Raw genomic sequence first — 26,292 nt, 5'->3', positions numbered from 1 at the left:
AATTACATTGTGTCCCAGTTTCATGAAATTTGAACTCTCCTGAGATGGAAATAAGCTTTTGACAAAGTCATGTGTGAAGGTAATTTTGCTTTAAGATAGTATTGAAGTTCTGCTCTGAGGGGAGTTGTTAGTAAAACAAATGACTCTAACTGTTTTAGTATGGAAGAAAAATCAAAGCATTTCCATGAAGTAACAGGGGTGACCTGCTGTAACTTAACCATTTCCTGAGCAAATACAAGCTGGTCTATTGGTCTGGGGGTAGTTCCCATGTTAGCCATTGTACAGAGAAAAATAAAACTTCATATAAAAGAGCCCACCAAGGGTTATATGGCTGCAATTGTTTCCAAACTGAAACAACTTAGTATCTGTTTATGATTGTCAGTATCATGTTATATTGTTCTTGTAGAATCCATAAAACCTAAAAGTCTGCAATATTGCCTCTAAACACTCAGCGGCTGCAGCCAGGAGATTTCAGAGCCAGTGTGTTTAAACAGAGGGGAGGTAAAAAGCAAAAGGTTATAAAAAGTTGACCTTGATTTTATTTATCATCTTAATCTAATTTTGATGAGGTGCTTAATTTGAACACAAAAGAACAAAAAGTTAAGCCCAAATTGATGAGATTAAGGTACTTAAACTTGCATCCTTTTAATGTTTCTTTCTTTTATTCAAGGACTAAAGATGAGAAGGAAGAAGCAGTAAATCTGAATTCTAACTTTCTCACTGTGGCTTATGTTTCCACAGTTCAGAATGGTACCCATTAATTTTCTGAGCCATTCAGATGTACAGCATGCTATCATATTAGCACTACTTAGGCAAGGTTATTAATTTGCATTTTCATAGTTGCTTCCTTTGCATTGTGTATGACAAGTGATGCAGAAAATAAGTGGGCAAAGATGTGGTTCTCTACACAACAAAACTATCTCTTGGAAGAAGCTACAAAACTATTCAGTGTCTCAGAGTCAGAGATGTCGCTGAATACAAAACTAAACTATCCTCTTTTTTCAGACAATGCAAAAGTTTTCTTGCTAATGAAAACATGCTTGAAAAACAATGCAAACTTGGACTTAAAAGCAAGCTGATGGAAAGATAGAACAGTCATTTGTTGGTAAATCAGATGTATTGTCAAGTGCTGTTGTACTGGCTAACTACAGTGGCTTTTTACTGTCTGATTTTAGCAGTTCCATATTTCTATGTTATTTCTAGTAGTCCAAACATTTAGGTTTAAACACGTTTAGGGTAAGATACAAATACACCTGCTCACAAGGTGTACAGTTATCACATGGGTATCTGTAGTCCACAAACCTTTCTGTAGGAACAGGACCACACCACCACCACCACCAGCAGCAAGAGAGACAGAGGGAAAGAGGGAGAGAAAAAAAGAGTACATCATCTGGTTAATCCTATCTCAAAGATACTTCAAAGCAAAAATAGCTTTTATCAACTGCAGCTGCTTAGTAGGAATGTCATTTGAGAAATACAGTTTGTAAGATAATGGATTTATATCTAGCAGGAAGTCAAATGTGTGACGACTTCATGCAGATTTTGTTAGGAATCATGTTGCTAATATTTTTTCCCATCCAAACAATGTCATATAAAAACAATGAAAATTTTATATTTGAAGCCCATATCAGATGACACAGTGAATGCAGATGAGAGAGAGCATTATTTCAAGGACAGATTGCATTAGGAATGATTTCTTTTAGCATTGCCCTTGCCAGAAGCAACTCTTAGCTTCCCTGATTCAAAAATAAGGGTCACATCTTCACATGGAGTAAGTGTTGCAGTTCTCTTAAAGCCAACAGTGAGATGGTAATTTATGATTTGGCCCATGTACTGATGAGTCTGATAGATAAGTTTACATTTCTTGTTCATAAACAAACCCAGTTCATTCCAGTTCTCAAATTAGGACCCTATATATTCACGGGCACTCAGAAAATGAAAGAGAAAAGTAGTCCTTCTTGATGAACTTCAAAAACTCAGCACTTCCTATTTTAAACCAGTTGTTATGTCTTTCATAATGATTTCATTATCCTTGCCTACAGTGGTCTTTTACCATGTCTATATAAACTTGATTTCTAATGGTCTCAAAGGGCATACTTGTTATTTCCAAAACAAAACAAAATTAAAGCATACATCCAGAAACCACACAAGTACACACACAGGCCCAAAGTGCTATAATGCTTAAGGCTTGATTCAAAGCCCATGGAGGTTTCCATGTGGGATCTGGGCTGTGCTGACTGACAGATCGGTGCTGTGATATGCTAAACAGCAGCTAAGCCTCTTGCCTTCTCCCTGGCTCCTCTAGCCAGCACCACTTGTGGGGTAAGAAATGCTCAGCCTCTGTGGAGATGGTACTTGGTGTCATTCTGAAGCAGCCTCATCTGGCTATCATCACTGAAACAGAGACCCCCAAGGGTAAAACTGCTGCTCAGCCCAACAACAGGCTTTAGAAAAAGGAAGCCTGAAAATGACTTGTGTGGGGAGAAAAACCATAGAGATTTTCTTAACTAATTATTTTTTTTATAAGCTTATGGAAAGAGAAGAAGTGATCTAACAATATAAATGGCAAAGTATGTGAAATAGCTAATGAATTTAAGGACTTGACACTAGGAACTTTACTGAATTGTTGCAACCAATTTTTATTTATACTGTAGTAGTTTTCCAGGGATAGTACAGGCATGAACCGCTTACTCCACAGAGGCCCCAATTTTAATTACAAATCTGTCATATTCCAGTGGGGGGGATGGTGTCCACATGCTGCATGCACACACGTGCAGCCTGTGCATGCAGCTGTGTGCCATGTGCACTGCATGTAGATGAAAAATTATCAGGTATATCCCTATGCATTTTCATTTCTCATGCGCCATCTTGAGCCGTGCTCCATGTATTACATATGCTTAGGTCACAGAAGGGTTAGGGATGTAACTGCTGGATCCCAAAGGACAGGTGGACTAAAGGCAGCATAATCTCTGTATCCAGCTCTTTACTGTTACTCTCTGATTAAGAAAAGCCCAATGAACTTGGAACATACACTTTAATGCAGCAGCTGTTTGCATAGCAGAGGATGAAATCATGAAATAAAGTCTCAGAGAAAGATTTTTCATGGAGGCTCAAAGCAGGTAGGGAACGAGAACCCTTTTTCTGTCATGGCAGCAGCTCTGAAAGACCAGTTCAAGTTTTCTGTGCAGGCTACTAGAGGTTTTGGTCTGCAGTACTCTTCCAGTGCATGGACCGTGTGCTCCCTGGCCTTTTTGTTTCTGTTTGTGCAACTCCCAGCACAAAGACATTCCCATCAAAGCAGAGTACTAGAATTACATAAATGTTTAGTGCTATTAACCATAGCAAGAAGAAAATATCCTTGTATAGTCCTGTCCCTCCCCTCCCTGACCATAAACTTAGGCGGTCTGAACTCAGAGGTATAGCCATGGAATTGCACCCTATGTATTGGCTCTGATTGACATAAGAGCTGTATTCTACTCCATAGGCTGGTGTCTTCCTTTTTTCTCTGTAGGAAACTCGAAGTGCTTCTGTTTTACAGATCTCTTTCAGGTGATTAAATTCACCACAAAAGAGTGGGATTTAACTCAAAGAAGGCCAACTGGTATATTTTAACCAGACCCAAGAATCCATGCTTCATAAATAACAACTGGTGAGCCCGTCACCATGTGCAGTCAGAACTCCATCAGATGAACTTCATGGAAAAACTATGTCTTTTTCACACTGTGTTTAAAGGTCAGAAGATATATTTTTGAGAAAGAATACAATTTTCCTTTCCCCTCTTTGCTTCTTTTCCATAAGTTTATTCTTGTAAATAGCTGAGTTTTAGTGACAAAGGCACAGGAATCTCTTAAGATTCCCTATAACATCACACTTATTTGTCTTCAGTATTTTTCCATTGAACTGTTTTTCCTTAATTTAATAGATTTTAAGGATTTTTGCATCAATCTTTGTGCAATTCAGTTTCTGCATCAGATGCAGATTTTCTCTTTTAGAGAAGAACTTCTTTTTTAAAGGTGCAGCCCTGATTTAAAGACTTCAAATGATCTACCACATCCTGTGTTAGGTTGTTCCAATGATTAATAGCCCATGCTAGAGAAAGTACGGCAGCTTCCAACCATTGGATCTTATTGTGCCTTTTTCTGTTAGACTAAATAGCTATTTGTTATCAGAAATCTCTTCCTTATGTAGATACCTGCAGACTCTGATTAAGTCACTTTTTAACTCCTTCTTGGATAACCTTAACAGATTAAGGCATGTTTTCCTGACTCTTTTTTATTTTGTGTGTTGGGTTTTGTTTGTTTGTTTGTTTTTGTTTTTGTTTTTTTTAAAATCTTTTTCTAGTTTCATAATGTACTTCAAGAACCAATCCAATATTTCCACAAGCATTTTCACTAATGCTATTTGCAGATATGATAAGCCCTTCTGAAACACAATTAAGGCTGTGTATCTTCTTGCCTTCACATCTGCATATTGTACTGAAAGCCTGTCTTCCTTTGTTTAGCTACCATTTTTCCCAAACTCCAGCTGAGGCCTCAGTTGCTCTGCAGGCTCTTCTCCTCATCACTTTGGCTGCTGCACTTCAGGGCCGCTCTGATGCCATGCTCTAATTCCAGTTGTGGAACCCTGTATTGAGCTGCCATGAAAGCAGTTAAGCTGTGAGAAAGAGTTGCATGAGAAAGAACTGGAGAGAACCTCGTTGCAACACTTTTGTCCACTGGTTTGGAAGCTGCATTTAAGGTCGGGATTTTGCTTTTTGCCCTTGTTGAAGTTACGTTTTAGGTGTGCCTGTGCCAGCCTCCTGCTGTGCTGAGCCTCATCTGGCCTTGCTGACCTGAATTCCTTCCTTGACCTCAGACCAGCCTTGTCTGGGATGCGTCGATTTTGGCTGACTGTTGTTACTATTGCTGGACTGGTTCTGTTCCTACATGGGTGGTGTGTCCCTGCCCCTGCCTTGCTGTGACCCTCATCTGTGGAACAGGAGTGGAACAAGGGCCGTTGCCTGTGGGGCCTCAACAGAGGATGGTGACTTTCAGTTCCCAGTTACTCAATATCATCCCTTTGTTTGGTTTAGTCCATTCAATGTGAGTATGTAGATTTGTTGGGGGTTTTAACTTTATCACCAGAACTTGCTATTTCATCGAAAAAAGAAGACCAGACTTGTCTGACAAGACTTAACTTCCCTGAAAATGTGTCAAGATGAATGTTCTGCTGCCATCATTTAATGATGTACTGATTGCCTCCAATGTTAAGCTTCCAAGAGTGGGATGATGGCTCTTTTCAGCTTAATAGGGTGAATGTCTATTAGTCATCACGTTTACCATTCTAAAACATTAGCATGACCTTAGCTCTTTTATAGTCCCCTCATACTCTTCTAGCTTTTTAAAAAAGTCAGTGTATGCAGATCAGACTGTTCCCTGGCAAGACATCTTCATACCCAACTAAAAGTTGGCCAGTACCATTTATTTACTGCTGGGTAATATTTCTCTGCTGGCTGATGGGACAAGAAGAGGCTCCACAGTCACTTCAGGATCTATGAGCACTCCCACACACAGAGAAGTGCTGGCTCAAGTATGAAGTAAATGCTATCATTAGAAGGATTTTAAAAGGAGTTAAAATATTGCAGAAAGATTAAAAGATTGGATTTCCCATTATTCTGCTCTGCAGTGGAGACAGAAGAGTAGCCCTGGCTGTAAGTCCTCCCTGTATTATGTATATTAAATACTGCCTGCCCTGAACTTGTGTAATTTATGCCTTGCTTTACCATCCCAGCCCAAGACTCATCTAGAATTACCACCCAGTCCATACTCCCCAGATCCCTTCATGGAGAAGCTGGAAGCTTCAGCCCAGGTCTGGTCCAGGTGGGAGTCTGTACACACCAGCTCCCAGACATGAGGAGCTGCCTTCCCACTGCTCAAGCAGACACAAAGCATTCTCAGGGCTCCTGATGGCTCCTGACCCTGTTCTGAAAAGCACTTCAGTTCTCAGTGACTGAGCAGGAAGTGCTGCAGTGTTTGGTTTGTGCAGAAACATTTTCACTCATATTCTACTGCAAAAACTGGAGAATGAACCTAGACCTTTTTATCTTCGTTTTGTTTTGTTTAGTTTACAAAAGAAAGCACAGTGAAACTAGCCCCAGAGTGAGCAATTATTGATGAAAGACCATTTGTTTTAGGAGCTAAAAGGTGTGGGGAAGTGGTCAAAATAATCCAGATGACTCAAAAAAAAAGAACTAGCATGAGAAATAATTGAAGTAACAAATAAGATAGCATGGGCAAAATATTTTATGTTTTTTACTTTTTTTTTTTACTTTGAAAACTTTCTGAGTTGAAGAATATATTGAGAAATTTCATATATTTTAGATAAAAGTGTATTAATAAGCCACTTGCCATTATTAAAGTAAACTGTTAAAAACAAAAGTATCCTTTCCAATCCATTACCAAAATTCCACATCTCTAATTCTTCTTGAGTTTCACTCATCATTTTTTATAAGTGGAACTTAACTATCTGCATTAGTTTATTGGACTGCGCAGTGATGAAAGCAAAGGCAAGGGGAAACAACATAACGTTCCTAATAATGCATTTCTTAGAACAAAATCCTCCCAACCTACTGTAGTAAAGACTCATAATAGTTAGAGGTTTTTGCTTCTTCTATGATACAGTACTTGCTGTGTCTGGGTTTGATCAGGGTCCTGTTGAAGTCAATGGGAGTTTTGTGCTAAAATGTATCTCATATGCTGTCACTTGGGCAAATGTCCACCTCAGGCTACAGCAGAAGCAAAATCACCACATTTGTTTTCACTTCTGACCTGATGAAAGTAGGATTATATTACTTGTATATTTCATTCTGATTCTTTTTTTTTTTTTTTTAACTCTGATTTAAACAAAGATACCATTGTGGTATAATCTGATACCAAGTACTGTGCAAGAGGCTGGACAAGTCAATTACAACTGCAATTGCAGACTTCCTTTACTGTTGCCTTGCTTTTAACTCAATGTTTTTCTTCATAGGCAATCAACATGTAATTTCCTTTCTTCAGCTCATACTTTTGTGCCTCACAAACACCAGTAGTAACACTGTTCAATCTGAATTCCCAGATTCTTCTCACATTGTGCCACTTCCTTCATATTATTTAACTCCATCATTCTCCTGCATAGATATATTACAGGGGAAAAGTGAACATAGCTTCTAACAAGTTGTCAAATGGGTGCAGCAAGACTGAGCCATGCTGAGACATTAAACACTGACTGAGTCAATTTTTCACTATAAAAAATGCATTTATTAGTATTTTACTGAGATAACTCAAGGCCCAGAAACACTCTTCCAGTGACTGGTTAAATCTGATTTTTGCTTGTGACCAGCATGACTGCCGACCTTTGGCTTCTTGACTGATCTTTGCATCTCCTAGAAAGTTCACAGAAAGGTCACAGAGCGGCACCGACTTCCTCCGTGTGCCTGTGTGCCTGTGTGCCTGCACGTGGGTCTGTGTGCGTGGGGACACCTTCCTACCCCTCAGTCCATGGGAGAGCTGGCCCTGCCCCCTGACAGCTTTAGTTTCATGTTTGTGGAAATCTGGACCCACTTATTCCAACAGCAACCAAGTCAAACCAGGCAAAAGGGCACATAATTTTTTATTTACCAAGCACCTTTGTTTGCTTCGCTTTTTACTGGCAGTTACTCCCTATTTTTATTGAAGACAATGAGTTCTTCCCTTAGATTGCTTTGGCATACGTGTGTAAAACAAAAAAAAGAAAGTGATTTCTTGTATATTCTTTAGCTGATTTCTTTCACAGAAAAGTTCAGTGCTGCAAAAGAGAACTGTGGATCTCATGAAAGCTGCTTTGCTGACACCATCAGCTGTACTATACCTGCTTCCAAACCAGACCTCTGAAAGCAGCACTGTTAGAGGGTTTTAAATCTCTGCTCAGACACTGTATCTATTTACAAACAGCAAGAACAGCTCCGAAATTGTGAAAAATGCACTCGAGTCATATTTAGAATGATTGTATGTGGGGGATATAACAATACTTCTCAAGACTGTAAGCACTGCGTATATTCATATCTCATGCTATTTATCTTGCAGATATACAGCACTGGAAGTTGCTGGCTGCAAGCTGGTAAGCTTGTAGCAGTGAGAAGGAAAGATCTCTCCGTTTGTCACTGGCCGTATATCACTGCAGCTGTGCCCTTTGATTACACAGAGAGCTCCTCCAGCCATTAATAATAGGAAACACTTTTTGTCTGGTGAATGCATCTCAACACTGTCCTCTAACACCTAGGCTTTGCAGTGAGGTAGAAGAGGTAAATTAAGGATGGAGCTTGTTCATTTTACATTTACATTAGATGCGTAAACAAGGATAACCTTTGTTTTCTTCAGAGAAGAAAATACGCCATTCCTTTTCCTACCACCACAGTGACTAATTTTTTTTCAGAGACAATATAGCACTGCCAATTACATCTTGCTGAGGAAGTGACAATAATGAATCACAATAATGCTGCCACAGCATCACAGAAAGTCCTGTGACGCCAGCCTTCCAGATTAATTGCATCACATATAATAGCTAAGCCACATCTGCTAGCCAGGTGTATCAGTGTAAAAGGTTTTCCCAAAAAAGCAGGGCTTAGAGGAAATCAATATATAGGGAATGAAGTCCTAGGTATGAATACAGCATTGCCAAATTAGATAGCTATCTGAAATTGTCACAAATAATTGATGCTAAGATTGGAAAATTCTAAACTGGTGTAAATTGTTTAGCACCAGAGAGCACTACAAAAAGCATTTCATGCTTGACCTGTAAAATGAATCAAAATTAATGCTAAGCTCATGTGGCATGCTGTTGCTCCTACCTCTTGCAGCACAGTGTATCTGAGCTGCTCCAAAGAGGTGTTTGCAGCGAGTGGAGCGTGGAATCTCTCTGCATCTGGCCTACATTGATCATCTTCCACAGCATCTTTGACACAATAGGAGAAAGCTATAGACCATTTGTCTTAACACTGCTTTTAGTCATGTGTCAAACCCTTGTTTTACCCCATTCCAATTTTTATTTAAAATTAAGACTTTTGAGTAGTGCAAAACCCCAACAGAAAAACATGAGCTCCTCTGAAAAACAGCTGCTCTTCCTAGCCATTATTTCACCTTCTCTGGTCTTCAATTCTTAGAGGTAACCACCCCATCACTCAGGCCACAACTGGATTTGCACTGGAGGAAAGGGTTCCACAAAATACAACTGTTTGGAGGTATTTCAAATGTCACAGAGAAAGGTATCATTCCCATCTCTGTGTTTCTCCCAAAACAGTGCCCTCTGTTATTTTTGTAGAACCCATGGTTGCTTCATTGATGGTCCTGTGACTGTGATATGTTCCTCTTAAATCTGTGCTGACAACTTATTTAGGTCATGGAATCAGAGTTTAATTTCCTCAGGTTAGATTTATTTCCTCAAGCTGTAAAGAAATAAGAAAGCGCATGCTTGTTGCTGAGTCAAATATGGAGACGAAAGTCTTCAAGACGGAGACTTTGGCCAACATGCTGCGCCTCTTTTTTCAGCCTCAGTTACTGGCTTCGTGATTTGAGAATTTGGAAGCTGAAGCCATTGCAGGATGCTCCCCAGCCTCAGCTGCAGGCCTACATGAGCACTGCTGCCCACCTCACTCCATGGATGTCTCACTTTATTGAGTCCTTCCTGCGGGTGGTCCAGTAGCGTGTCACCCTGGAAACCACAGTAAACCCTTGGCAAGAGAACCAATCCCCAATTATATGACATAACGTATATGAAAAAAAAATTTTAGTTTTATATAGTGCTGGTCTTCCACAGGCACATAACAGCTGAAACCTACCACCTATCCACATGGATGCCAAATAAGAATTAATTAGATGTGATTGGCTACATTTCACCAAGAGAACATATTAGTCAGTTTAATATATTTTTCTAGAAATCCAGAAAACTATACAAAGCTTGCTTTTTTTGCTATTTTTATAATCTACCTGCCCCAAATACAGTTGTTGTGTTGGTCACTGAATTTAAATGATGAATTTCCTTCTTTTAAAGCTAAGAGGAAAAGATCACTAAGTTTCTTATCAGGACATAGTGATAGACTTTTCAAAAATGCACAGCATCTTGAAAGTTTGGTTTCATATCACCATTTATATTCCTGAGAAATAGACACGTCTCACATTCTGTAGCAGTGTTTTGTGACATTTGGATTTACAATGCTCAAGTTTAAGTCTCTAGCCCTTTGCAGTCTGTCAAAAACAGCTTCTCTGTCCATTTATTTTTGTCTTCTGTGCTCAGTCTGAATATCTTTTGTAAATTTATACTTGACAACCCTCGTATTTCAGCAGCTGGCTTTGTTTCACAATCCACCTTGCTTGCTCTGTTGCATTAGCTGAAACAACAAATTTAATCCATGATGTCAATAGTAAATTAAGTGGAGATGTAATATATGCCTGACATCACTAAGGTCAAGGCCATGGTGAAAATATCGCAAATAGATCCAAAGGGTCTCCTCACCATGGTAGGTGCTTGCTGCACATTTAATATTACGAGAAACAGATTAGTGCCACACACTGCATTATGTTAGCCTTTTAGTTACAGCCAGCATAAAACTCCAGCTAATGTAAGAGTGCTCCCTCAACATGAAGAGAGGTTCCAGAGAAGTTTGCTATGTCATTATATTTCATATTTTCTAACTGATAAATAATTAAAACAAGAATTACTTTACTGAAAAGATTCATTTAGAGAGCACATTTTCCATTACTCTAACTGTTTGGAGGGGTTAGGGGAAATATTTATTGCATACCTTACCTAAACTACCTTGCCATTAAAGTATCTAAATTACCTCAGTGAATTCTGAGCACAGAAGAGGTTGATGAATTGCTTTTTGCATAAATGCACTTTCCCTTTGCTAGAACCTAATTTTGTCTATAAACACACACACACACACACACACAGAGAAAATAAAGCAACTACTGAACTCTCTCAAGAAGAAAATTGAAGCCTGGAATTTTCCCTGTGCAATGAAGTTTTTCTAAATGTTGCTTGTATTATAAGCATCCTTGGACTCTCTGAGGACCAGCCAACAATGGGCTCTTCTGCAATGGCGAAAGAACAGTTAATGAATCATTTTCTCCCATATGAAAGTGTTCATTGCTGTTAATTCGTCCATTTCTTATAGCCAGAGCTTTTTTAATAAAAAAATTAACTTTCAGTTTAAAAGTCCATTTAATGCCAAAAGAGAAAAAAAAATGTGCCAAGTGAACTGTAAACAAATTCAATGTATGGCAGACTATGGAGATTTTCATTCCATCGAGCTCTATTGTTTGTTTTATCTGGCCTAAAGAGCATCAACAAATCCAAGGACTTCCAATCTGCAATTCATCCCTTTAACTTGGCTCTAAAGTATTTTCATTCCTTAACACGACAGGACAGGCCAAATTTACAAAGCTGCAGCATATACCAGAGCACAGCTACAGTGCTTGTCTTTCCACATGCCCTGGCTGGATGTATGTAATTTAACAGGTTTCCTCCTCAGAAGAGTGGGTTACCTTTTGTTCCTTGGTGTCTCTAATGCTGAGTGGAGGAAGGCTCGTGTGGGTGGTACCTTTTGGCTTCCAGTTCATCTTAGTTTTAGGAATGTGATTAACCCCACAGAGCGCAGAAACATTAAGGGGAAAATGCTTAAGTTGAGGTCTTTACATATACACTAATCCACATTTTTGAAAATTTACTACCTCTGCAGAAGCTTTGATCAACATGTGCCTTTGCCTATATTCTTTACTCCTTCATTCAAATCCATGCCAGACTAGGGTGATCAACAGGAATTAACATCTATCTTGTCACTGTATTTAGTGCTCTACATGCAATAGTTGATGACTTTGGTTTGATGAGTTAGTTCTTGTGGGCCAGGAGTCAGCACCACCTTTCACCCATTGTGATATAAGTTGGTCAAAGCATCAAAGAAATGAGTGGCAGACCACATGACTATCCTTTCCTGAGGTTGTCTGGCAAGCTTGAGTGAGGCTGGATGACATAAAGGAATTACTGAATCTTATGCTTCCGACCTCTAGGCTGATCCTTTTGGAAGGGCAGTTTTCATTGTTGATAATCTGGGGGTCAACTGCCATGAAGGTATTGCTCTGAGGATGTAAATACAAATGAGAACCCCAAATTCTGTCTTCTCTATGCAAAAAAAAAAAAAAAGGAAAATAGAAAATGGAATCAATGACTCAGTATGGGGTGCTTTGATGACTGTTTAATCTCTCCTACAAGAGAAGTTTAAATAATGCTGTTACATGCTGATGCTCCTAGCATATGCTTTGGTGCATGATGTATGGCCACTGTCTGCTCCAAAAATCAACAAATGTGCATTATTCCATTAGCAGTTTTTTGTTATCTACAAAGCTTTAAAGTATATTAGTTATTTATGTTAATGTACCAGTGCCTTATTTTACATATTTATAATATCTTCTTTCCTCTGCCACGGAAAGCAACAAAAAGTTTAGGTAATGTAGATCAGTTCAGCTTACATAACATTTACAAATGTGCCTTATGAAAACAGTTTTGTAGATAGTCCTGTCTATGCTTGAAACTGTTTTAATGTATGTGAAACTCTTACTGCCATCAAAAAAAAAAAAAAAGGGGGCTTTTCTAATACTCTGCTCCTTCTTTCCTGCTGTTTTTCAGAAAGGGGGAGAAACTCAAGCTGTATGAACAGAGATGCCACTTTTTCTTCCCCACTAAAATTTGGGAGAAGTGTAAGACAAGGCAGAATATCAACAAAAAGTTGAAGCTGTGGATGGTAAGATTTCAGTAGGAGGAACTCATAGGGCACAGTGTAGTGGAGCTCCAGGGGGTTTCTAAATGCATATCTATTCAGCAAAAATGTAATTGATATCACTGGCTACCCAGCAACTTATTCCTGTGCCTGTGTTATTCAGAAGGGGACACTACAACTTGGACACAAATCAGTTGCTTCTGGCTGATTCTCTTTCCTTGATTTCCATGGCACACGGTCTTCATGGCACTTACTGACTCTGAACAAGGTCAGCGTCATGGCTGCAAAACAGAATTCCTAAATCCATCTTTTTAAGATGTCTCCATTACACCCAGCATCTCAGCTGTGCCCGTGCAAGTAATTTACCCCAGTGATGTCACTGGGCTAAGTGCAAGCAAAGGCACTGGGTTAGTGCGATGCTTTCAGTTTTGGATGTTGATTGTATTGGGTCAATACTGGGGCATGGCTACCTCCATCTCTGTCCAGCGATGGAATCTATAAGCATACGTGTGGGGTGATGAGAGTTTTCTATTTCAGGATGCAAATTATTTGTTGTTTTCCATGTGTAACTTCAATTTATATTTTTAGTAATGCTTATGTTCTCTAACCACACATTATCAATGCTTTTGGGTAAATTCTACTCATTCAACTCGATGACCTACCCTACTACATCACCTCAGCAAAGGCTCAAGTTTATTAGCACCTAATGTCTCCCAGGTGGTCTGTATGAAGTGCCTGTTGCAGTTCCTAGATATTTATTTCACTGCTGCATTTTCAGAGGTTTTAGTTACACATCTGTCTGTGTAAGTGGACATTTCCCTGAACACAATGAAAGAATATTTTATTAAAAATGTTAATACACTTTTTCAGACACAAAACTGCTCTACCTCTAGAGCAGTTTCAGAGCCTTTTTATTTGCTGCAGATCACATCTGACTTTGCTTTTCCTGTGCCCACTATGTGACTCAGGTTAAGTCACATTAGTTCCTAAATCCCTGTGTGACACAATGGAGGATGCCACAAACATGATAACCCTTACTGGCTAAAGGCTGCATCAACACTGACAACTCACTTTGCACAGGCCTCCCAACAGATGTGAGATGCTAACAGGTTTCAGCCTCTGCTGAGGTGACATCAGTTCATCTCAGTGACAGAGAGCTGTGCTCTGTTTCCAACACTCCAAAAAATCCCAGTCCCAGAAAGCACCTGTGGACCCATATTTATGTCTTCCAACAAATTTTCACTTATTTGCCTTTTCCAGCGATTTCATTGTTACTCTTGACATTTCTGAAAGCATTTCTCAGATGCAGAGAAATCCTTCTCTTTCAAAGGACATTTCCAAAGCTCTGGATTATTTAGGGCTCAGTTGGATAAAAGAATTATTTATTTAAAGGTAAATTTTTCTAAATTAGAAATAAAAGAGAGGACTAGAGCTTATAAATTATCCATAAGCTGCATCTAAAATCAACTTTTCAGTTTGCCTTTCATTTTTTCTGAATGGTCAGAAGGGAGAAATTTCATCCCAAACCCAGTAGTTTAAAGTTACCCATCTTTTGATACCTAATAATGAAAAGAATACCATTATCTTATAAACCCCATAATGTTCATGAATATCAGAAGCTTCTTAAGAGTCCTGATGGGATACTGGGAGTGGTCAGGATCTGGCTCATGGGATGATAGGGTTTTGTTGGTGAGATACAAGGGTAAACTAAAAATGCAGAGCAAAATATTCACCTTTATGGAAGAAAGCAAATGCCTACATTGCTGTAATGAAGCTGCTACTTACCATTTTAATGAAATAGGAACACCTCTTTCCCTCCTCGCCACAGCACCTCGCTCCTCACTCAGCAGGACTGTCTCCAGTGAGAGCTTTCCCTGCCTGATATGGGGTCTCTCTTGCTACTGCTTGTCCCTCCCCCAAGTAAAAAGGGCCACACACACTGCACTGACCAGTGGATTCACTCCAAAGGAGTGTTGCAGTGAGAACCAGGCACAGGAGCAGAAGATGGCTTTTTGACTGGGAAAGCAGCGTGTGCAAGGCTAATGCTTCTCAGAACTTGTATCAGAACCCAGAACTTTATTCACAAGCAAGCCAACACTCATATATCTGGTTCCTGAACAAGTGCTACAATACACAGAATTGCCCCAATGACATGATGCAACACTCGACCTAGAACTTCTACTCCTTACAGATGGCAACCTTCCTGAATTAAAATATAAATACAGCCTTTTATAAAAGGGAAAGAAAAGGGGAGTTCTGTTTTCTGCAGAGAACCCAGCTGATTTGAAAATAAATACAGGGGAAATATATAGCAAGCAAGAATAAATGTTGTTTCTTTTCTCACTTGTAAAACTCAAAAAAACGAATAGTCTCAAAATGTCTCTCTATCTCTGGTCATCCAGCAGCAAGCTCACTTAGGGTTTAGAATGCTGGTAGAAATAAACTACAAATCAGTTTATTAAAAAAAAAATGGAGCAATTTTTCTCTTGTTTGCAGAATTATATATTTTGCTAGGGCTTGAAAAACACTGCTTTGGATTTCTCCTATAGCAGGTAATTTCTTTGGGGAAATTTAGAAACAAATTAAAGTGCTGTTTATGGCCACAGAATCACCCTGAAAGCATATATTAATTATTATAAACATATTCTCATAGATGTATGTGCTGCTGTCATAAATTATTATTTGCACTGAAGCAGCCCCTTAGGCCATATCTCACAAAGGAGACCCAGGGTAGGGCTGGAATGCACATCCAGTACTGGGAATGCCTGCTCTGAGCCTCCTGCAGGTTAAAACCCAGATGTGCTCGGGTTTTCTTCCCCCAGGTTCTCCGTTACTCTCACCTTTAGAGAAGGGAATCTGCTGGGTACCGCTCTGAAGGGAGCCCTGAGTACTCCAGAGCTGCCTCAGGGTTCCTGGGTGCCAGCTCCCAGCATGTACCATCAGCTGCCCCAACCAGGAAAAAGACATTTGTGACCTGGACCCCTTGTACTGGGAACCACAAAAACCAAGAGCAGTTTTCTGAGTCCCTGCTTTACAGCACAATCAAATACTGACAGGTATGATCTGGCTCAGGTGTAAATGGGTAGATTGTTTTCAATAGCTGGGAACTTTCTGATTAGATAATTTGTTCATGCTTATTTGTCAAGATTAGAGATTTTCAAAAGAAATTTTCAATAGCTCCTTCGTCAGGAAAAGTTTCTTAGCTGCATTTTGTAGTTAAAAACATGGGTAAAAGAGAATAAGTAGACTTGGTCCAGCCTAGAAGAAGGGTAACAGACTCAAAACAGACCTGCCTGGAAGTGGCTGCTGTCCCCAGTCCACTCAAACAGTTCATATCATGACCTGCAGAACCATGGATCTATGATCTGTTTATCAATTTATTTGTTCCTTTCTTTTTTGTTATGGTTTATCCTTCCTACTCACATTTTACATTGGTGTTTTCTTTTTCCCCACAAAGGTGTTTGTTTGTTTGTTTTGTTTGTTTTTGTTTTGTTGGGTTTTTGTTTGTTTGTTTTTTTAATAAAGTAATTTGGTCTTATCCCAGTAGACAGCAGCTAATTTTTACAAATTTTTGATAAGCCTTAGGGTTTCAGAAAAGGTTTCTTGCCCTTGTTCAGGTCATTCCCCTCACCTCTGAATGCAGGGAACTTGCATGTGCTTAGTGCTGAGGTGTCAGGTCAGTTCCTGTATATTCAAACGTGTGTTTTGTGAGTTCTCTCTAGCACAGCTCCCAAAGACAAGGCAACCCTTCAACCCAATTTAAAGTTCCAACAGATCTTTGTGGTGGCTAGCAACAGGTATTTGCCCTCCCTTCCCTGCTTAAGATTCACTTACAGAACACCACAAAAATTCAAGACCCTACTCATAGCATGCACAAGATTTTCAGAAAAAAAACCAACTAACCCAAAACAACCCAAAGCCTGTAAAGAGCCCTTACATTTTGTTCATCTTGGCATTTGTGTCTGCTCTTCTGGCAGAGAGCTCTAATTGTCAGGGACACAATAGGCTGTGCTCTCACCTATGATTAATAGACATGATCTTTCCAGAATGATAAATGCAGGTAGGTAAAGTCTCTGTGACTATATCTACATTACATCATAGATTATCAAAAGCTTTACAATGTGGACATGATAATAAGCATCCATGAGGTCTAAAAGTGCTGGCTAAGAGTTCCTAATTCTAGAATTTAATTTTTCTGATTTTTGTGGAGGATCATTCTCCACAACATTGAAATTCAGTTTCTTAGCTGTTCAGCATTTTGTTCTGGGGATTTGCCCCACATTCCTCTTTGAGATTCCCTTTAGGCAGGAAGAGGGATCAGTGCCCTGAGCAGCAGGACAGTGTGGATTTACAGAAGTGTGCACCATCCCCAGTGTGTTTTTTTGGAGTGTGAAGGGGAGACAAATGGACCTTACTCACTGCTACAGCCCCTCAAGGGAACCATTTGGAACATCATTGTCCTTTTTTTCCTGATAGCAGTGTTTCAGAAGGCTGAAGCCCTCTGACAGTTGCTGCAGCGATGAACTACCACTGTTAACATATCCCATGCCAATCAGTCATGAGTGGAAGAATAGTGGTTGCAAATGACAACGAGCATGATTAAAACCACCCAGAAAAGTGATGGAGAAACTGCAAATGCTGTGGTACCTCATATGCACAGCACCTCACTACTACACAGCGGGAAACATCTGTGGTAGAGATGTGAAATTCAGAAACATCCAGTAAGTTTTTCAGATGCTCTTGCAGCCCAACATTTAGGCCACACACCATGAGCAGATGGCTCCACTGTGCTTCATCATACACAAAAACACTGATTGGTTGTCATGCAGTGGTGTAGTTTGTTGATAGCAGGTTAATGGCATTTGGCAGTAATCATTGTGGAGACTTCTTTCCTTTTTTTGGTGACATGGGCTATTTTTCCAGATGCACGTGGCATGGTGCTGAGATGTCCACTCTGATATTTCCTCAGACCACTGTGGAAGGTTTGTGGAGCCTGTCAGGAAGGGAAAGGAGCAGCTTATCTCCTCTCTATTTGCATGGGAGCCAATGACCAAGCAGGATGTTTTGAGTTGCATTCAGATGTCTGAGGTAAGCTTTGAGATGAGGAAGTTTTTGGTGCTGAGATCCTGAGAAGGATTATTTTCAGTGTATATATTGTGTAGCAGGCTGAGTAAGAATTAAACATGGTGGAGAAACTTCTTGTGAGAGTTGTATTTGCTTTTTAACCTCAAGTTTTGATAGACTTCCAGCCAGAGCAGTAATGTCCAGAAAAGCTTTGAGGTAAAGGCTGGTCAGACTATTAAATCTCTTCCTCTTAGACAATTCCACCTCTAAAACTACTGATAGTCTTTCTTGCCTCTGCTTAAGATGAAAACACACTACCCAGAGCTCAGGGTTGTGCTAGCTAAAAGCTCCAGCAAAGCTCACGTGAACCTGCAGGCAGGTCAGATTTGCCCAGGTGCATCAAATCTCTGCTTTGGTGTCCCTGATAAGTGACACCCTTCAGGGGAGACCTGAAATTTTTGTTTCATGTCCTTGAAGCCTCATAACCCACCAGAGCTTTTCTCTTCCACAGGGGCAACTGTTTTACCAAAGTACTTCACCTGGCAGACCCAAATTGGGAATTTGTAAAAACAAGGAGCAAAAAATGGTCTGACAATGGTTATCCCTCAGAAAAATGTCTGAGTCTGACTGCCTCTGTCTACTTGATAAGTCACGTCTCTTAAGACCTTTTATTACATCTGGATTTATAATCTATCTAATTGGTAGGTTTCCTCCAAGACTTTCAGTTGCTACAGATATCTACTCTCATTTCTGTATAAGAACAACTCTTAGACTTGTAATTGTAATTCCCCAAAATATGGGGAGACCTGTGTCCTAAGTACTGATGATAATGACCAAGATGACAATGTTCAAACACATTTATTAAGCACATTTATTTCCATAAGGCACACAAGCCTTAGTATCTTTAGGCGCAGATACAAGGCATATTTAAACTGTTTTATTAACATGAATGAAGAGGTTTTTTCTAGTTTTAAATAACAAAAGATGTAAAGAGTGAGAAGATAAATTATCAACAAACTGAGAATTTGGCAAGCAGAAGTACTGTCAAAGAATCAACAGGGGAGAAAGAACTTCTGAAACATCTGCAGGTAAATGCCCACTCTGAAGCCAGGTGAAAATTGTTGGATGACATATGCATGGAAGACAAAAGAAATTAATTTTTTATCACCTTGAAAAGATTTTAATAGGTTGGACAACTGTAGAAGACATTTCAAAAAGAAGCTTTAGACTGGTCACCTGATTAAACATAGTTAAGCACGTGTTTAAGGGACTTATTGCCTTGGGATCTTAATTATTATGGACAATTTCCATGTGTGTGTTTGCTTTAACATTGTCTCCTGCTGGAGAACAGCTGGCTGCAAATGGGCTGGCAAGGTAAATAGAAACAGGCCTGCAATGCCCAGCAACTCAGACAAGTCTCATCACCAGCACAAATCTGTTGCCAACCTGACAAGCATGAAACGTCTCAGAAGGATCCACATTTCATAGCTGTTGTGCCTTGTGGACTGTGTCACAGGCCAGCAGCAAGATATTCAAGGCATGGTGACACAGTATATTGTTGCATGTCAAATATTGAGGAAAGAACATAGATCCTTAACAAATAATTTTTCTTCTGAAATATGTAGGTTAGTTTGGTGTTCATGAAAAAACAATGCTCTGATCATCTACAGTGTAATGGTGGAAGAACTGTCTGGTTCTGTGTAAACCTCAACAGCTTATTATTTTTGAGATAATTGCTATTTGTTCAACTCCAGGAGTGATCCAGGTGATTCACAGGGTGCTAGATCTACTGGTCTATCTGTCTACATGCCTAAAATTTAAATGACTTTTTGAGGTGAATTTCATTAAACAAATACAAACAGAGCCATGTGAAGAAAAGACTGCATAAAGCTGAGTCACTCCATAGTTTGAACAGTGACAAGAAGATGAAAGAGATGAAAGCAGATGTACTAGGGGAAGGTTATCTATAATACTGAGTAGTGGAATAGATACTGGCAAATACCTAATGATGGTGCCAAGGTTTTGAGCCTGATAAGAGAGTTGAGATGACTGAAGAGACAAATGGGATGTGATGGAGAAAATTAAGAGAAAAAATAACATACTTTTGGTTTGGAGAATGACAGTCTAATGTAGTCACCTAGAGCCAGAAGCAGAAAAAACAGCAGGGGCAAAGAGTGCTGGATAAAGCCAAGAGGCAAAAAACAGGCTCTGAGGGGCAGTAGGAAAAAATGAAATTGAAAAACAGGTGTGGAAATAAAATAAAACAAACAAAACCTCAAGAACCACAATGAGGAAAAAGGAACTAGGACACTGCAAGTACCTCACATTTCCCTAATTCACCTACTCATGAACTGATTGAAGTGTGTATTGAAGTACACAAGTAAGGAACTTCTCCCCTTGTCCTTACTGATAATGAGCTAAGTATAAGTGATGAAAGCCTGTTGAGATATGGCCCAAGACAGGTACTCAACAGACGAAATGCAATAAAAATAAAAGTTAAAGTATCAGCCTTTGAGGAGTGGCCCAACCTATCAATGGCATGGGCTGCCTGATGGTCCTGTCCATGCTCCGTCCATGGACGTCATCCCTGGGAGGCATTGCCCTTGCATCCTTCCATGTCACAGGCGGCAGGACACCTCCATCAACATGATTCTGATCTCAGTAGTCATAAACTTGCAATATACTGTACTACTTTGCTGTCAGGGCTGAAGTACAAAGTGGAAAAATCTGAAATCATGCTCAAAGAGCAGAAGCAGTAGGTTTGACCACCTGGGTTCACAACATCTATATAACATCAATGAGACAAGTATAATTATGGTTTTTTACTCTCATATTCCAGAGAGAATTAATACTTCCCAGCTTCACCTAGTATGTACATGGAGACAATGAATATTTGCAAAGCATTCTTGAAATGTCAGAGACAAAAAGAATCACAAAACCATTAGTTTGCATTTTTTTGGAGCAGTGAATGACACTGCAGCAATCCTAGCATGACCATGCACTCACAGACCTCTTGGTGACCGGAGGACTGTGCTGTTTAACTACCAATTATGTTGCTACAGCTCCTGAATGGTACCATTTTGTTGTTAGAATGAACAAAGGATGCCTACGAGGGAGTGAAATGTAAGGTGCTGAGAGGAAAGTTTTCTGTGGTGTGCTGGGGGAATGTGGGCAGCATGGCTAACATGACAGGACGTGATGAATGATGTTACACGAAGAGAGGCTGGGCCAGATGTGTGCATGCAGTGAACGTCTGTCCTCGACGAGCTGGGCAACCTAATGGGAGTGAGCAAAGAAAAGCTTCTTTCTATAATAGGATTTCATCCCCCTTTCTTTGTCAGGATCTTTAATTCAGAAATGCTACTCTTGTAGCAATGATGGCCATGGGCTATGCTGTACTGACCCATTTTGACATGAGGGTAACACAGTGGAACACCTTCATCCGCAGGCAGAAGTGGTTTGGTCTCCCTCCAAATCAAACTCTCAGGAACCAGGTTTGCTGTCGATGAAATAATCATCACCACAATTGTTGACAATTAGCATAAGCAAATTTGACATTGCAAATTCACTGAAACTGGTATTAAGTATTCAGAAACAATGCACAGTTAGAAGCACCTAGATTGATCTTTTAGGATTGACTCTAAAAACAAAGAAAAAAAAGAAGTTTCATCTAAAGACAAAAAAAAGTTTACATTTGTGGAATTAAAAGAAAAATTGTTTATGTAAAATTCTGATAAATAAATTACTTTAATCAAGTATTTTGCCCACCTCTGATTAGCAATGCCATATCACTGAAATCTTTTATAAGCAGGTAACATTCAGTTCCAGAACACAACTAACATCCTACTCTGCTGACTATCTGGATGTATTACTGAAAGCAATATGTAGAGATGTTAAAGTGGTAATCAGTTAGAATTTGTTCAGTAATCACAGCACTTCTAACACCAGTCGCCAGAAAAGAAGTTAAGGAAACTATTAAAGTCTCCTCTGAGTAGAGATTTCCTTTACTGTCTTAGCTAATCAAATGCACAGAAACACATGACTATAATAAGGTCTTTTTTGTGTAGTTTTGCACTGAAATCTCCTGTGTTGGCATCTTCCTACACTGAGAAAGCTTTTTTGTTATGCTACAGTCTGTCCCCAGCATTGCTGGGAGCAATCGCCTCATGCAAAGACATGTTAGGGGTGGGTGGGGTCAGCACCACTGTAATGTAACATTGCAGCCCATGGTGGTGAAACATAAACGTTAGAGGTAGTAAAGTAAAATACAGACAGTCCGTAGTTTTAGACTATAGAAAAGTGTGTATACAACTTGTAAAGCATTCTGCAGCTTGCTGGTGATCAGATCTCTAGAAGAACAGCATTTCTGTACAGATGAACACTATATAAAGTGAGTCATTATGTGTTTTTCAGGTGGTTTTTTTCCTTTTGACTGACAAAATTTCGAGCAGATTAACAATAAAATCAATTAATGTAAACTGTATATGACTCTTCATTGGCTGTCAAGGACAACTAAGATAATGGACCCACCAGATAAATAAGCATGTTCCCCTGCTGAACTCATTTTTTATCTCAGTGTATTACAGTGAGTTGTCCTTTCGGTGGATGTTTGGTGAGGGATCATGTTTTTCTGAGCCCTTTTTAAGATAGACAAAAATGAATTGGTCCCCCTTTACTGATCTACACCAGGCAATTTATCTAAACATTGTAATGTTGTCATATATAAAAGTTATGGCAAGTCCTTCACTGCTTAAACCATGTAGCGATTAACTATATTTGTGTATTTATTTCAATATGCTAGAGATGTCAGTCATGGGACTTACTTAAAAGTGTATCAACAACTCCCTTTTCCAGGCAATTATATTTAAAAAACCTTCAATTTTGTTGTACCTAGATGTAATCACAAGAAGAAATATGTCTTTAACAATGTATGAAAATGTTTTAGATACATTAAAGTCACATATAAGCACACAATTAAAACAAATCCTGTCATCAGGACAGGATTTTATTATGAAATGCTCATAAGCAGCTTTGTATTTCAGTATTTTTATATGGGCATATAAATGTCAGCAGTTTTCTTTCTATATTTTTTCTCTTCTCTGGGTCACTGGGAGAATAACAGGAAAGCAGAATCTGGCCTTTGGCATATAGTCTTACCATTTCCCATGGAGCACGTAGTGATCTAAAATGCACAATAAAACACACATTAAATGATTGTCATGGAGTGAATGTCATGATTGTTACAAGGTCCAGATACATTATATTGGAGAGCAAGTGCAGCATTACATGTTCACAGTTTGCATCAATTGCAGGGGTATCTTGTGTTAGCATTTGTTGGCATTGCTTCAGGAGGAGCTTGTGTGCGATAGTCAGAGCAGTCAGCTCGGAAGAGTTTCTGCCAGACCTGGGATTCGATCCTCCTCCGAGTCCTTACATCACCCTCAGAGCTCAGAAAGCTAAAACTCATTCAAACGTGGTATTTTCTTATGCCAGCTGGCAAAACTGGCCAAGCAGAGCACCAAGGACTATATTGGCCTTCCTAAAAGGGGCAGGACAACTTGCAGCCCCCAGTGAGGAGTGAGCTCAGTAAGGTTCAGTCCATAGTCTTTCTAGCCCTCTTTCATATTGGAAAAACAGCAGTCTGATAGGAATGGGAATGTAGTAAAATAAGCAAACTTTTGTTAGATTTTAAAGTGACAGTATCACTGGTGGACAGATGATGATGCAAAACGGTGGTGGGTGTTTTAGTGGTGCTAAGTGATCCACCCAGTGGTCAAGCACACCACCAGTCAAATGCACACCACCAGTAAAAATGCACTTTTGGAAATATGTAAGTATGTTGGCCTTTGGCCTTTGACAAATGCTATGCATGGGGTTTTTTTTTGGTCTCAGAAGTAAATAATGTATGCTTTATAACCATCAAAAAAAATTTCTTTTTTTGCTTTCCCTCTTCAGATCACCATAAGAAGAAACGACACAGACAACTACTGTCCAATTAGACTGATTGATGCTTTTACAATTGATATGCCTTTTTTTCCCCCCCCCTTTGCATTTGGAAATCATAAAGAAGAAACAGCAGCTATGCAACTTCAAAGCACTTTACAGCACTGGATGTCATTAGAAATAATACAGCTGTTCTTCCTACTCCGATGGCTCTGGCTCTCACATGCAGCATGCTCTAAACAACAGTAAGCAGGAAATGGATGATAGTTTATTCATTTTAAGTTTTGGTGTAAGTATACACCAGAAGGTATGTGCCGTCCAAGTTGATTTCAATGCCTACTGGCCTTGCTCACAGCACAACCATAGGAGCCTTGAGCCAACCAAGATGCTTTACTGGTTAAAGGACTAAACATGTAAACCATGAAGAAGGGGTGGGTGTTTGCTTTGGTGGGTGCCATGAAGAGTCCTGAGCACAGGTAGAACTGCAGGATGACAGAGGGGCTCTAGCCAGTGTGACTGGATCCATCCTGAGTCTTTGCTGCCAGGGACCAAGAGTTACAGCATTTCAGGAGGAGTTATTTAGTTCATCTGCTACAGGAACAGTGACACGAGGAGACTCTATGTCCAGAACGCCCAGGACATCACACCTTCAGCTTCATTTCCGTGTTAGATTGTCAGGTACCCTGATGTAACTGGATGTATGGTTTGTACAGATAAAAATGGGACTACTGGTCTTACCATCACTCATACTAGTATAAGGCCAAGGCAGGTATTATTGGTCACTCAGTATCTTATTTTTCATCTCTTTTGCTAATCATAGAAATTTTAACCTCCTAAACTTATCAGTCCTTTTCTTCCCATAGCATTCCACATCGCCCTGTATTGCTTTTGCAGAATCATGGAATATCTTGAAGAGACTCACAAAGATCATCACGTCCAACTCCTGATGTGACTATAAGCCAGACTCTTCTGTGAAAGACAGAAGTACTAGAACCACCTGTGCTCCTGCTTATTCCCCTCTCACCTCCTTCACAGGGCACACCATGTATATTCTGATTCAGCACAATACACAATGCTACCAAGGGAGCAGAGTGACAGGAATGAGATGTCCTGGTACCAAACTGGGACATTCCCTTTCCGGGAACACTCAAGGCCTGATAAGTTTGCATTTCCTCTGCACATGGACAAACTCCCCCAGTGGGAGAAACAGTTTAGCCAGGGCTTGCCATTAATAGTTAATATTGTCTGGTACTGAACACGTTATCAGGCCTCTAAGGTATCACATTTGATGGGCACAATTCACACTTCTCAGAACCATTATTCCAAGTTTCCTGCCAGCTCCTTAGTTTACTCAGGCTTCATATTTCCAAGGTTATTTTTGCAGTGACAAAGGCTGGAAATGTAAGGCCAGATTCTTTGCCAGAAAGAACTGGCACAGTCCCACTGCTTGTGCCCCGGGGCACTGTGGGGAAGCTGATGGGCCTGGGGAAAGCCACAGCTGCTGCAAGAGGGACTCCCTCCAGCTCTGTTTACAAGGAGTCATCCAGTCACACTGACGTGTCTCTCCTTCAGGACCACAGGTAAAGCACTTCTTGAAAGCCATGAAATTTCTTACCCAGCTTTCCATTATGAAAATCTGCTATTTCTCTTCTACTTTACCATTGTAGCCAGGTGGATGTGGGGCTCCTCTTCACTCAGGCTCCAGGATCCAGCCTCTACTGCACTACCAGACCTTCAAGTTTGATATCCACAGGCAGAAACTTACAAATGAGAAGCATGCACCAACTGATAACATTTTATTGAAGGTGGGTAAATATAAGGTCCAAAACACAAAGTATCATGAGCCACAAATTGAAGGGAAGGTGGGGAAGCTAAACAGGAGACAAACACACTGCTCTGTACTTCAAAGTCAAGAAATAAGGACATTCTTTGAAAACAGTAGATTATGAGTATGGAAAATTAACTACAACCAGGAAAATGTGAAAGTAGCATTTTCAGGATTGTATTTGTTCCAGTTTAATGGACTGCATCTGGTATATATTAAAATAGTCCTAAGCAACACTTCTGTAGTTAGAGATAGGTCAGGTTTTTTCATTGTAAACACAAATTTCAGGGCATATAATTAAACTGTGTAAATTCCTGACAGCTTAAGCTTGTGATAGAAGTGCCGTGCTTGGGTGTGGTTTCTCCTCCCTTATGCAAGACTATCCAAAACAGCTATGTTGTTTTTACTTAGAACAACAAGCACAAAGAAGTTGTTTTGGGGGTTAGTCCAAATATTGCCCATTTTCGCTTTAATCAGAAGACAAGGATTTAAAATAGAATGGGAATTTCAGAACAAATTCTTGCTCTAAGTGTATCTCCTACTTGCAATGGATGGGGATCAACTCACTTTCATAATTATTTCCAAGGCGGAGTTCTGTCAGCATCTGGCACTGTTAGTGGGATATTACTGGAATACACACAGTGAAGAGCTTAGTCCAATGAGGATATTAGGTCCCAAAGACACTAGAGTG

The 26,292-nt window shown here is 39.8% G+C and overlaps 1 protein-coding gene across 2 annotated transcripts in view; it reads right to left on the bottom strand.

Moving 5' to 3' along the window:
• LOC126652961 (myosin heavy chain IB-like) overlaps positions 1-26,292 on the bottom strand; it is a 50,398-nt gene that overhangs the window by 20,164 nt on the left and 3,942 nt on the right. The window contains exon 2 of one of the 2 annotated variants that reach the window (XM_050340252.1): positions 21,237-21,332. The exons of the other annotated variant lie outside the window; for it this stretch is intronic. Coding sequence (XP_050196209.1) covers positions 21,237-21,332 — 96 coding nt within the window. The remainder of the gene's footprint in view (positions 1-21,236; positions 21,333-26,292) is intronic. 2 annotated transcript variants of the gene reach the window in all.

This window comes from Myiozetetes cayanensis, unplaced genomic scaffold (assembly GCF_022539395.1).
Source record: "Myiozetetes cayanensis isolate MyiCay16 unplaced genomic scaffold, myiCay2020 scf9, whole genome shotgun sequence".
Classification (NCBI taxonomy): Eukaryota; Metazoa; Chordata; class Aves; order Passeriformes; family Tyrannidae; genus Myiozetetes; species Myiozetetes cayanensis.
This window is presented reverse-complemented; position numbering and strand designations above follow the sequence as displayed.